Raw genomic sequence first — 14898 nt, 5'->3', positions numbered from 1 at the left:
CTCACTAGAATATACAAATACATATGTATAATATACAATTATCTAACCGATATACATATATATACAATTCACTTCTCTCCCACTCTCTGGCCTCTCTTGGTCGCCTCTCTCCTCCCTCTCCTAGTCTCGCTCGCCACTCTCCTCCCTCTCCCAGTCTCGCTCGCCACTCTCCTCCCTATAACATGTAGCTACAAATCGTAATTAGCAAACTATATCTATAGAGCATAATTAGACTTTTGAGTGGCTATGCGAAAGTTCCTCTTCTAAAAAATGGAAAAGAGTCAAAATTCCTGCTCAGAAATCCTTTTATCTTAATTTTATGATGTGTTTCTCTCTCGAAGAGAAAGCAGTAAGAATTAGTAGAACAACACAAGATTATATATATATGGATGGCAAAATGGGTAATTTGTACCCATTCAAATTACCCATCTTAAATGAGTTGGAGTTGGATGCCCAACTCATTTAAAATGGATAAAAAATGAATCAAACTCATATTACCCATTTAAAAGTGGGTAGTTAAATGGGTAAAAAAGACTCATTTAATTTATATATATAAAAAAAGTGACATTAACGGAACATAAATATTTTGAAGGGATATTAAAAATGAAAAAATACAAAAAAAAATTAAATAAATTCAAGGAAGGGATAAATAATATGTAAAAATAAGTTTATGAAAAAGTAAATTTAGAGGGGTATTAATATTTCTCCTAGTGTAAGTGTATAGCTGACAATTTCATATAGGTTTACGTGTATTTCTCTGTCTTATCTAGAAAAAGTTTTTTGAATATATTGATCAAACTCTATTTCATTTGAATGTTGAATTAAAAATGTCATTTTCCTTTAAGGATATAGGAGTACTGCTTTTATGGTTTTGATGAAATATCCAACACTTTTCCATACTCTTGAATTTTTTTTTTCAAATTGGGGTCTAAATGTTGAAGAAAAAGAATGGAAACAACTCAGATTTATCAGGTTGAAGAGTACGATCATCTCATCTAAAAGCTTAAACTGTCAGAGAGAACACTTTTATTATTTAATTATATTCTCAACATATATACATGAAAATAGACAAAGTTATTCGACACTTGTGGTACACACTCTTTCACCCATCTTGACATATTCCCTCTCAAAATTGTTATATTGATTTCCAATACAACCACACTACAATAAATAAAAACAACTTTTAGCGACAATATGTATATCAATTTCAAAAGATGGATCTCTTGGTTAATTTTAGCTGATAATTTATGTTTCAATGATGCAACTTTTGCTAGTTATATCACAAGGCAGATTGTATAAGACCAATTCCAGGAGCTGTTGATGGCAACACTTTTTGAATCTTCATAGCTTGATTAATATGATAATAATAAGGTGAATTATCATATTTTCCTTTCCACCTGTTGATAAGTTGAGATGCAAAATTAAAGTTACTCAACATTGTTACTTAGGTATAGACGATTTTATACTTATAATATAAATATATAAAGAAGAAATCATATATGAAAAATTAAAAATTAATCGATCTGAACCTGTGCTCGTTGTTTTCTGAAATCTGGAGCTCCAAATGTTGTTCGAAATTTTTGAAAATCAAGTTGAGTTGCTCATCCTTCACCTCGTCTAGAGTTGTAGGCCACCACTGGATTTGGATCGAGAATTCAATATAATTCATATAACGAATTTTAACATTTGAGATTGAGACGTAATTGTTACTATCATACATATATATTAAAACTGTGAAAGAGTACAAATTATTACACATGGAAAGAAAAGGATAATACCTTGGGAGAGTTATCCTTGCTAATGACAATAGCCCTTATGCCCTTTATAATTAACAAAAAAAAATAGAATCAGCTTTAACTCAAAAGTACCAAAGTGTTTTTCAAAGTTAAATATTTGCAATCAAAATTAAAATAATTTCTATATATTTGAAACTAAAGTTGAAGACCTGCGTATATACCTCATAAAAATCATTAGATATTGTTCTCCTTAATATGTTATTCGAGATTCTGAATTCTTTCTTCAAACAATCAGATAATGTTTGTTTCCTTCCTTCTCGAATCTACATAATAATTTTAAACATTAGTGTACAATTTAAACATTTTATTTATCTTGACACTGTAATTTTAATGTATAAAAATATGTTGTTATAGTACTAAAACATAAGTTATAGTCCACTAGTGTTATAGTATTTAAACATAAGATATATATAGTCCATTACTTTAATGCGACAAAAATATTTTTGTGACATTATAAGTAAATTTCAACAATTATAAGTGAAATTACTGTATAGTTCCACTTAGAAAACACATAATTATTGTATCTTCTGATATAGGGCGTGTAGAAATTACAAGATCTTAAATATAATTACCGATCTTAGTGTTATTTTTAATCCCGTTGGGGATAATTTCTTTAGGTGTTTAAGCACTGGTTGAATCCAACCATTTCCTAATTTATGTGCCTCAGCTTCCTGAAAATAATAATAATAAAAAGTTATAATTTATGGTAATGCATGATGGTTGAATTAATTATGCTATTACACCACCAAAAAATAATTAATGATGATCTTACAAATGACATCAATATCTCCTCGACAGTATCCTTGGAAAAACATTCGTTGATTATGGACATCCTGCATTGCATTGAAGTAATGATAACATCGAAGAAAAGGCATAATACATAGATAGACACTTAAACTTAATCGTAATTGACAAGTAATTAATACTTCAATTTTATGAATGTACATTTAGACATCCCAACTCATCCCCACTTTTTATGTTTTGCCTAGATGATCATTTTGTAAGTTGAAGTGTTCAACTGACACATGAGTAGAGATAAGTTGAAGTGTCTAGATCTACATCGTCAAAGTTGAAGTGTCTAAATTAAGATATCTATCTATATAAATTATAGACTACAAATTGCATTAATTATTTAAGACATAGAATATATATATTACTTATTCAAGATGCTATTTTCTTGTATCTCAAAATCTGTCGAGAATTCCTTGATAACAGATTCAATAGCATTCTCATCACCACTGTTTAAGCTTAATAAACGCTTCTCTAGCTCAACCAATTTCTGTAAATAAAAAAAAAGGTGAATATAATTTATTAGAGAATATATATATATATATATATATATATTTATTTATTTATTTATGTTGCGTTAATATACGAGCTTGGATATAAAATCATATTAGTATAGTTTTGTCATTTATGAATATTACTTGTGAGTCAAAAGTTAAAAAAAAAAATAGAGTGTTGGAGTAGTTGTAACCTGAGAAGGGACAATATGTGTGGCAAGTCCTGCAGCAACCACCTCTTTACCCTTTAGCCTTGCTCCTGTTAATCCTAAGTATTCTCCTATATATACAAAACAACATTTATATAGGTTGTTTAGTGTTTGACTGGACAAAAAATTTAAAAACAGAGAAAAAAAGTCTTAGTATGTCATGACATTTATATGTTTTGTATATATATTGTAAGAAAATGTCATTGATAAATTAAATAGTACGTTTTAAAGTTAAAGTATTTAATTACCTAATCGACCAGGAAGTTGAGAAAGCATGTATGAGAAACCACAATCTGGATGGAACCCTATAAGTGTTTCTGGAGTGGAAAATACCTACCAATATGATATTTTACACAAAATTAAGTTAGATTCGAAAATCAAAATATTAATTAGAATTACACATATGTTGGAGATGTATATATATTATACTCAATAGCGGATCGAAGCCAGAAATTTCACAGAGGGTGTCCACAAAAAGTGAAAAAAATAAAAATTGTTGCTAGTGAGATTCAAACACGTGAGCACCCTAAGCACTGACTCTTTCAATGCGTCTAAAATTACTGGGCTACAACACCTTATTCTATCAAGGGTGTCCAGAATATGTTATTTAATCACTTTATATATCATTTTACTTATGCATACGAATTACAATATCATTTTTCGATAAAGGTGTCTATCAGACAAGCTGACTGTAACATAGCTACGCCCCTAATTATACTCACAGTATTTTCAGTGACAGCTGAAAATCTCATTGGAGTCATCAAAGATGCACCTCCGCCCATTGACATTCCATGAACAAGAGCAACCTACAAATCGGTCATCGCTATGATTAATTAAATAGAAAAAATTACTGTAATTTAAAACGAAATTGGGTGAATATAAAAAAAATTGTTCAAATATCGCCACATAAATTAAAACGGATATTATTTTAAAGAATAGCATGAGAAAATAGAACGTACCAAAGGTTTCTTATATGTATGAATGTGGTAGCAAAGCCAATACATCCGATAAGTAGCTTCAAGGCACGAATCCCCTGAGAAATATATATAATTATTCAATGTTTGTAATAATTCAATAGTCTTAAAAAATGAATAACTAAATTAATAGCTTCCTTGTTACAAATAATTACTTTCTCTATCTTAATGTATGTGATATCGTTCAAATTTCAAGAGTCAAACAGTTCAATTTTGATAGTGAATTCAGGCATAAAATTTTTAAGTTTCCTTAAAAACTTTATAAAAAGTACTATAAGTCATAACAATTGATAATTTAAAATATTTTAAAAATATATATGAAAAAGTTACGATCAAGAAATACATACTTATTTGAACCTTAAAATTCAAAAAGGGTCTGCTTACTTGTTTTTCGACCATCATAGAACATTTTCAAGTCCCCGCCAGCAGAAAAAGCTCTTCCTGCTCCCTATTTAATTACATCACAAAAATTAACTCCATATCTTGATCAAATATGTATATATAATTATATATGTTGAGCTAGCATTTGCTTCATTATTAGTAATATACATGCCTTGATGATGACAAGCTTTGTACCATCATCTTTCTCTAATTTCTCGAGCTTCTCTCCCAGCAATAATGCCTAAATTCACACAAGAAAAATAGTATTCATTTAAACAATTACGTATATAATATAAGATGAGATGCATGGCATGTTTGACGATCAAAGTCGGAATTTAAAGCATATGAGTTAGAGATTCTAATCTTGACAGGTTCTAATATATAACAATTTTTTACATAAAATGTTTCTGACCACAAGATTAAAGATAATTTTGATACATTTAAGATTCAAAAGTCTTTTTTTTTTTAATTTTTAAAAATCCATACCAAATCAAAAGTAGATAATCGTAATCAAAACAGTACTACCTCAGTCTTCCTTTCATTCTTAAACGGTATATGATTAGTCAAATGAAAGGAAGACAATGATATAACATATATATACCACTTTGCCTGAAATGACATTTAATTGATTTGGCCGATTTATCGTAATCACTCCGACACGACCAATTTCTTCAGCAATAACAACATCCTGAAGATTAACAATAAATTAAATTTGCAGAAAGTACTTAAGAGTTCCTAAATAGGATTAATAATACAACAAGTGAAAGAATAATTGAAATTAATTCTTAATTTCTTATTGAAACATTAGATAATTACCTCTCTATCGGGCTTTACTATTTCTTGAGCCATCCGCGCAAATATTAGATAAACACTTGCGTACGTACGTTCTCGCAATTTAATTTTGCCAACGAAATCCAAAACTATATGATATATATTCTTGCAAAAATATTTTTTTAAATAAAAAATAGATAGAAATTACGATACGAAAAGGATTCTGAAATTGACACAAGATATATGAAACTCAGTGGGCAAAAAAGACATAATATATAGTTTAAAATAACAATGAGGATCTCCATTATCAATGTCTATTTTATTTTTTTTAATCAAGTGTTAGTACAAAGTAATAGGCGTGGAAGTTGACGCACTTTGTGACAGCCTGACAAATAGGTTCATGGGAGATATCTAAGTGAATCTTCCCAAATATTTCATTCTCATTTTTTTTAATTAACTTGCTTAAAAAAATATGGATGGTAGACAAAAGCAAACAAAGTTATGATAGATTACTTGTCATTGTATTACTTCTTTATTAATTATTTGGTTTGTTATATTAAAAATAATATACATTGAAGAAGTTACGTTTGTCTATAAAAATATCTTTCATCTATTTAATGGAAATAAGGTTTGAAGAACTTCAAGGGTGTTTTTGTCATTTTCATTATTTTATGTCGAGATGACTAATTTAGGTACTATTATTTCATTCTTTGACAAAAATAATTTCTTTCGATACTAATTATTAATTATGATATAATATAACTTATTTTAGGATTAGTAATCAAACAAAAATAAGACAATTCCGAGGATTATCTATGCTTATTCAGCATATCAAATGAACCTTAATATCATATACTTCTATAAAGATTTTACTAGTTATATACCTTGTTTGAATCGTTGTTACTTATTGTATTATTACTATACATATAATATTTGTTTTAGTTATTATTAAAAATATATTATTTATATTGAATTATTAAATTCATTGTTACATAACAATGAAAAATAACATTTTATGTTTGGTAGTATCATGTTTTCACCTAATTTCTGAATTTCATTTAGTCGTTACTTTTCCATACATACAAGTCACAACACTCCCAATAACTTTACAATTTTTTTTAGCTGATTTTATAACTTCATGAGTTGCTTGTATTTTTATTTATCGTCATTTGGTGACAGCCTTGCAGAATTATAAAAATGGCGTTGAGATTGACAAAACATGGGAAAGGATTTTCTCCGTTGTTATTTTTATTTAATACTTTTTAATAATATTCCACGAGTAGGGCATGTGTATTTTTATTTTATATATATAAATAAATATCAGAGACTAGATCGTTTTCTTTAGTGCTTCTATAAAGATTTATTTGTTTATTAATTTATTCTTATATTAGTTTTTTAAGATCTATGATAAATTATTTCTAATTGTAAAAGCCTGGATCATTTTGTTAATAATTCTTCTAGATTTTTTAAAATTTGTTTCGGTATTGTATATGTTTCTTCTTCTTTTTTGTTTCCTTCATAAAAATAAAAAATGGATTTAATTCTCGTGTTCTTTTGTGAAGTTGTAAACAACGAAACTCGAAAATTCAAAAATTCTACGATTTTTGTTTATATTTACTTTTTAAAATAATTTTAAAATATTAATTAAAATATAGATGAAAATAGAGATCTAAAAGAAATAATCTTACAACTCATCGTTGATGAAAAATATAGAGAAAGAATTTTAATTCTCAATGTATGATTGTGAAGAAATAGTATATCTTGATACATCTGATTATTATTTCTCTGAATGAGCTTAAAAGAAGCTATAGATTTGTTAAATGATTTAATAGAAAGTCATAAACAAATAGCTTTAAGACTAAAGCTAATAGAGATATAAATAATATCTCTAAAAGAAAATATCCCAAGAAAAATTACAAGCATAATAGAAAAAGTAGAAAAAATTGACGAAAGAGTTAGTCAAAAATATATAAATGGACTTTTAGCAAAGAAATTTACAAACAAAAGTTCATATAAAAAAGGAAGCCTTGATGAAAAACTCGTTCAAGATTTTTTGAAAAAACAAAAAAATGAAGAAATAGAACAACCTAGAAAAGAGATTCTAGAAGAAGAAACAGAACTAGATGAACTAGTTAATGCCTTATGTCACACCCCAAGACTATACCCTGGGTGGGACTGACACTCGAAGACCATTGCTGGCCTCAAGCGAACCCTTGGCCTGGCTTACTTAACTTAGTGGAAGACAACATTCATATCTATAAAGTTAAATGAACTTAACTGAACTGAAATAAAATAACTGAGAATGTTTTAAAGATTAAACATTCAACTTGGCCAAAAGTGGCAACCCAAGTCTTAACAATAAGATCTGATAATGAAAAGACTCAAATGACTAGCATTTGACTGTCTATGAAGCCTCTAAAACAACTGAGATGGATGTTGGGACAATCCCCAGAACATTCTAACGAACTAACTAGAAAGCAATATTAAAAAGAGTCCTCTGGAATGTAAATAGGCTCATCGACTGACTCTGAACTGCTCACTGGATCAACGATGCGCTGGAATGCCGATCCTAGTTACCTGTGTCTGCATCATAATAAGATGCAGACCAACTGGCATCAGTATATTGAATGTACGAGTATGCGAGTTGGAATGCTAAAACAATATAGGCTGGAAAGAGAATCTAAAAGAAACACTTACATTGGCTCTTCTCACCTCATGAATACTTAACTGAACTCATTTCAATATAAAACAGTTTAAACAAGTGCAATATAAAGAAAAGTGTTTAAAAACATGATGTCAACTTTGTGTATGTACAAGGATACAACATAACTCTGAAATGTATGTAAAATACAATAAACTGATGTATATAAAAATAAATAACTTATGTGGGAGTTTCTCTAACCAACAACCATCACATAAGAGCTATAGTGATGATACATCGATCTACCTCACGCTGCCAGTGCATTCTATACCCGGCCAAAGGTATAGAACCTGAATTGCCTAATGGATCCACTAGTCTATTGCGAAAAAGATTCATCTAAAAAGTATGACCCTTTTCTACCCATGATGGCTACATGGTTCTATGGTGACATGAGTTTTCTAAACTCATGCTCGTCCCTAATTCGGTGCTCAATACTACTCCCAAAATATACTGGCTCTTATGTTTTAAAAACATACTTCTTCTGTGATTTGAGATTAGTGCTAAAAAACTTAGCTCAAAGGCTATCTTGGAAATCAAAATTTCCCCTCTTGCTTCATTTAGAAAGCGATTACTTTTTCTGAAAACTAGTCCAAAGGCTCTTTGGAAATCTCAATTTCCGTCTTATTTAAATGCGAAAACATTTTAAATCTCTTTGGGAATACTTAGTCCTCATATACTTTTGGAGAAATGAACTTCAAACCTTACTCTTTACTCAACTTGAACTTTAAGTCCTAAAACAAAGTTAAAACATTTGGAAAAGACTTTTGGAAAACTCTAAGAACTTATCTTGACTTGACTCTTACTTCTCTTGACTTTGATCTTAACTTTCCTTGAATTGGATTATGGATTCAAGGTTCATGATCTCATGTTTATGGATGATTCATGATATCTAGATGTACCTTAGAGTGGTGGAATCAACTAGAAAACGTAGGTACATCACTAAGGAACACGTACAAAAAGGTAGGGAACGAATGGGGAGAACTGGCGTCCCTGGCGCTCTGAGGGGTGCGGGGCGCCAACCCTCAAAGTTCAGAGAGCTTTCTGTGGTGCTTTGGCTGGCGCGACGCGCCAGAGGCCAAAGTTCAGAGGAACTTTTGTGGTGCTCTAGCAGGCGCGGCCCCCCAAGCCCTTCCCAAAAAACTCCAATTTTTCTCCTTCGTTTTTCATCTCTAAATCCTCTAAACTTCCATAGTTCTTTCCCAAACCACTTAGGATCATTAATACCCTCAATACCCAATAGATTTAACTCGAAAAACAACCCTGAAACACGAATCAAGTCAACACTAGGCATTCAACAATCAACCAACAAGAATTCAACAATGTTCTTCAAGAATTTCACTTTCTTAACATTCAAACAACTCCAAATTTGCTGAATTGAAACAAGTTTGGCGTGTGGATGAACTAATCCAACACTATGTGATCTCACATACCTTGTAGGGATCACCCCCGACGAATTCCACTCGCAAGGCTTGAACGTTCGAAATCTTGGCTTTTCTCCCTTTCTTTCTTCCTTTCTCTTTTCTCCAAGCCCTAAGCGTGAAATTAATTTTCTAATATGACCAAAATAAGTTTTTACCCCAATAAATCCCTAAAAATGAATTAAGAAATAATTTAGAGAAAAGACTACTTTGCCCTCCCTTAAATCCGGATTGGGACTTTCCTCAATCCAACAACCCAACTTCCGAAAGGCATATCTCACTCATATGATGTCGAAATCGTGCAAACTTGGTGGCGTTGGAAAGATATCTCCGAGGGATTTCCAACCATATCAAGAGATGCTCCTAAATCATCCTGATCTAGGAGTTATGGCATTTTGAAAATGGCCAAAACTCACTTTCTTACCTTAGACAAAAATTTCCAAATTTTCCTTATTCTTTCCAAAAATCAATATTTTCATATTTTAAAACTCTTTATAGTCATTTCTAGGTGCGATATGTTACACCTTAGAAGACCTTGATCTTTCAGATAAAAAATTAGTTTTGATGATTCTTTTTGCATCATCGGACAATCCTGTATACCAGTTGCTTACTTTTCCCGTGAAAGTGTTTATCATAATTATATATTTTTCTTCATCAGAATAACTTATACCTTTTCCTAGTAGGAAGAGGTGAAATATATTCTAAGCCCATATATTTAGAATTAATTTATTGCTTTTGTCATCTATGGACTTATCCACAGTCTGCATTCTTTCATAAATCATGTTGGCCATGATTTGTGTCTGATTGTCCATTTTGGACGTTTCTTGATAAGAAATCTGCAAGGAAATTGTCAATTCCTTTAATATATTCAATTTTGAAAGAATAAAATGACAACAAAATCTGCCATCGATGTAATCTCCTGTACTGAGGCTCAGAAGGGAGTTTGTTTCTTGTCAGAACAAGCAAGAATGATGCAGTACGAGATTAACCAGCTCAGTACTGAACAAGCAGAAAATATGAGTGAATTTTTACTCCTATGTGAACATTTGGATACTCATCCAAAACGGAATTCATATCCTAAAGGGAATATCACTCCCAATAAAGTGGCAGGAGATGTCTCACTAGCAGCTAGTGCCAAAAACATCTCGACGGTAAGCACGAATATGCCAAAACCTAAGTCTAAGGACGAAGGCAAAAGCCGAGCAAATGAAAAACTATAAGATGCTATTTACAAAAATCATATGGTGAAAATCCCTTAGAAAAATGGGAAAATAATCAAGAAAGAGCTAACTTAACTCTTAACGACCCTAGCGTCATCATCAGAGTAAGACTAATGCTCTATAATGAAGAAGATAAAATTGAGTTCAAAACTCAAATCAAAGAATTAATTAATCTAAAATTAATCAGACCGAGTAAAAGTCCTCATAGTAGTCCGGCATTTATGGTAAGAAACCACACCGAAATAAAAAGAGGAAAAGCTAGAATGGTCATAAATTACAAAGAATTAAATAAAAATTGTGTTTTTGACGGATAAAATTATTTCTACCTTTTCCTTTGACTGTGATAGTCTTTCTTTATTACCTGTAATATTGATCATTGATATGTTATTTTTATTGATATCCCAATCTCTTATAAAAAAAGATTTTGCTAAACTAGCTTCGGATCCATTGTCAATATGACAACATGTTGTTAATTTAGTATCATAGAGAGTTATTTCTATGAACTCTGATACCCTAAAAGATGTTTCTTTGGGCATTTTTAAATTTTTGGTATGAAACAAGTTTCATTTTTATAGCTTATTTCTATTCCTTCCTTCCCTATGCTGTAGTCATTTATACTAATAAGGAATATATATATATATATATATATATATATATATATATATATATATTGGGTTTAATATTATTTAGTATAAGAATTTATTTTTTTATAAACAATACATGAACAAAAATAACCTTAATTTTTATAAGGGAAAATTACTTACCACTCACGACTAACATTAACCATTAATTACGTGGGTTGACTTCGAGTTTGTATAATTAGCCACGTTTGTATAATTCACCACATTGTATTCACAACTAACAATTTTTCGTTTGATTTGTATTTGTATACAATGGTTTGTATTTGTATATGACGATGATTTCCATTGGTTTTTCAGTTTTGTCATCATATACATTCAATCTTTTTGTGTATAACTTTTTAAAGTTTGTATAAACATATAGTTTTCAGATTTTGTATAATATAATTTATACAATGTAATTTGTATACTTGTTTAAAGTTCATATGTTTTGTTTGTATCAATTCGTTATTTCGAATTTTATCATAGTTGTATAAATCCAGACTTTATATTACTCAATTATACAAAAACACGCGAATTATACAAACGTACCTGCGAATTATACAAACGAGATGTGAATTATACAAATTATTGCCATCTCTCGCTCGCCTCTCTCCTCCCTCTCCCAATCTCACTCGCCTCTCTCCTCCCTCTCCCAATCTCCTTAGCTTCTCTCATCCCTCCCCCAATCTCGCTCGCCAGAATATACAAATACATATGTATAATATACAATTATCTAACCGATATACATATACAAATCACCTCTCTCCCACTCTCGCTCGCCTCTCTCCTCCCTCTCCTAATCTCACTCGCCACTCTCCTCCCTATAACATGTAGCTATGAATTGTAATTAGGAAACTATAGCTATGGAAAATTAGTCTATTTTTAAGTGGCTATATGCGAAAGTTCGTCATTTTATAGTATTTATATACGTGGCCTACATTCACTATACTATTGAAATTTGAAAAGTACTCATTATGAACAAAATAATAATGGAGGAAATTCTTTCCTACAAAAAGATGTATGCATCTATCTATGCACTGGTCGAAGTGGAGATAAATGGATCAGTTAAAATAATAAAACGTGTTCATTAGTTGGATTAACTTGAAGATACACATTATAAGAAATTTTAAAAACAGAAGATGTTTTAATAATGATAATGATGTGGGAATATATCTTATTAATCTTGAGCAGTGTTTTAAAAGATAGGGGGCGTGAAGTGAGACATTTTATGTAGTACGGGGTAAGACGTAAGTTTGAGTCATGGAGTGTAAGTCTTATGGATCTATGAGCATAGTCTTATGAGTCATGTATATTCAATTTTATAATTTTATTACTAAGAAAAATAAGCAAAAGTAAAACTTTCAATTATTTTACATACAAAATTTAATAAATAACTTATAATATATAGAAAACACTATTATGATTTTTATTTTGAGAAAGGTGTAACATCCTGGAACTTGGAAAGGAAAAATTTGCAGAAAAATGTTGTTGAGTTCTGGTTCTACGGGAAAGACCTACAAACCGTAGAAGTATCTACAGGCCGTAGGAAGTGTCCATAGGATTGGTTTGGACTTGATCAGATTCTGAGGTGAAAGATTGGGGTCTGCGGACTGGTCCACGACCGTAGAATGGTCTCGTGGAAAAGGGTAAGGATTTCTGGGTTCTAGTAACTGTTCTATGGATTGATAGGATGGATCATAAGGTGAATGACGGGCCATAAATGGGTCCCGTAGAAGTGATCCAGACTTGATGAAATTTTAGAGCCCCAGTTGATTTCTACAGGAGGGTCCTAGTGACCGTAGAAGTTTCTACGGCTCGTAGGTAGTGACCGTAGGAATTGTTAAAATTTTAAGGCCCCAGTAAGTGGTTCATCGGCTGACCAGTACGAGCCGAAGGAATTCCTACGAACCTTAGGTTGGAATCGTAGACCACTTCGATTGTTTTAATGAAGGATATTTTGGACTTTTCCCATCCCTTCTAAGACTAACCCCGACCTTTTACACCTAGTTAAGGGTTTATTCAGTGTTAAATACCTTTTTACGTTTATGAACACTTAAAAGAATTTGAGCAAGGTTCCAGAAGGAGAAAGAACTAGGATTTTTGAGTATTCTTCAACTTTTCGTCGATTTCGCCAAGAACTATGTTTCTCCAGGTATATGTAAGGCTATCATAGTGTTGGACTATTTTGTCCTCATGCCCTACATATGTCTAAATTCAGTAAAAGAGTAGTCTAGGGTTTTGTCCTTTATTTCAAGTATTCTTGAGATAAGTAGTATTGCTGAATTCATAATTGTTGAGTTGTTGTATATTATGTATTGAGATTATTGAATTGATTGTTCAGGTCTATTTTCTAGTATGAACCTTATTATTGAGTTATTTATTGATAAATCCTTTTAACCAATCATTGTCTTAAATTGATTTTTGAGAAAAATGAAGAAGAGCTTTGAGTAGAGTCTGAAGAGATGTTTATAGAGAGAGAGAGAGAGAGCATATAAGGGAACTAAGTATTTTCCAAAGATATCATTTTTAAAGTGAGAAAAGAGAAACTTTGATTTCTAAATGAGTATATAAGTTCAGAGATATTTCAGAGAATTGCCTCTTTTAAGAGGATCTTTTGAGTAATTACCTCAAATTGAGAAAGAGATTGTTTTTAAACATTGAATATGAGTATATAATTATTAGGAGTAGTATTGTGTAGCATCTAGCAACTAGAAAGAACTAGATGGGAGTTTAAAATCTGGAAATAGTCATTTTTGGAAAGTATAAGGAAATTTGGAAAATGTCAAGTGAGTGAAAGTGAGTTTTTGGTCAACTTCAAACGACCATAACTCCTAGCTCAGGATGAGTTAGGTGTAGTTCCAGTTATGGTTGGAAAGTTCTTGGAATGATCTTTCCAATGCCACCGAGTTTGAGCGATTCCAAGTTTGTATAAGTAAGTTATTTCCTTTGGAAGTTGGGCTTTTGGATTAAGGAAAGTCCAAATCTGGATTTGTGAAGGGTAAACTAGTCTTTTCCTTACCTAATTTGCCTATTTCGTTTTTAGGAATTTATTGGGGTAAATCAAAACTAAAAGAGGAGAGAAATCAAGAAATCGCCAAGAACGTTCAAGCTTTGCGAGTGGAATTCGTCGGGGGTGATCCCTACAAGGTATGTGAGATCACATAGTGTTGGGTTAGTTCACCCACACGCCAAACTTGTTTCAATTTAGCAAAATTGGAGTTGTTTGAATGTTAAGAAAGTGAAGTTCTTGAAGAACATTGTTGAATTCTTGTTGGTTGATTGTTGATTGCCTAGTGTTGATTTGATTCGTGTTTTCGGGTTGTTTTACGAGTTAAATCTATTGGGTATTGAGGTTACTAATGATCCTAAGTATTTGGGGAAATAACTATGGAAGTTTAGAGGGTTTAGAGATGAAAAACGAAGGAGAAAATTGGGGATTTTTCGGGCAAGGGCTTGGGGCGTCGCGCCTACCAGGGCACCACAAAAGTTCCTCTGAACTTTGGCCTCTGGCACGTCACACCAGCC

General features: G+C 31.3%; 1 protein-coding gene across 1 annotated transcript; it reads right to left on the bottom strand.

The window, feature by feature from the left end:
• Window positions 1–1751: 1751 nt before the first annotated feature.
• On the bottom strand, window positions 1752–5495 carry LOC125873562 (3-hydroxyisobutyryl-CoA hydrolase-like protein 5). Its single transcript, XM_049554469.1, has 13 exons — window positions 5460–5495; window positions 5245–5331; window positions 4812–4884; window positions 4647–4706; window positions 4248–4321; window positions 4011–4094; window positions 3537–3621; window positions 3274–3359; window positions 2954–3075; window positions 2569–2629; window positions 2369–2467; window positions 1958–2059; window positions 1752–1820 (listed from the first exon to the last, which is right to left on the bottom strand). The coding sequence occupies exons 1-13, from the start codon at window positions 5490–5492 to the stop codon at window positions 1752–1754; spliced, it is 1035 nt and encodes a 344-aa protein (XP_049410426.1). The 5' UTR covers window positions 5493–5495.
• Window positions 5496–14898: the final 9403 nt, after the last annotated feature.

Source organism: Solanum stenotomum, chromosome 8 (genome assembly GCF_019186545.1).
Source record: "Solanum stenotomum isolate F172 chromosome 8, ASM1918654v1, whole genome shotgun sequence".
Taxonomy (NCBI): domain Eukaryota; kingdom Viridiplantae; phylum Streptophyta; class Magnoliopsida; order Solanales; family Solanaceae; genus Solanum; species Solanum stenotomum.
This window is presented reverse-complemented; position numbering and strand designations above follow the sequence as displayed.

Bases quoted from the DNA above. Each gene is read 5' to 3' on its own strand.
- LOC125873562 (XM_049554469.1), bottom strand. From the start codon at position 5,492: ATGGCTCAAGAAATAGTAAAGCCCGATAGAGAG. The intron at 4,885-5,244 runs GTATATATATGT...GTGTGAATTTAG, and splicing joins ATGTCATTTCAGGCAAAGTG to GCATTATTGCTGGGAGAGAA. The intron at 3,076-3,273 runs GTTACAACTACT...TTTTATTTACAG, and splicing joins CACATATTGTCCCTTCTCAG to AAATTGGTTGAGCTAGAGAA.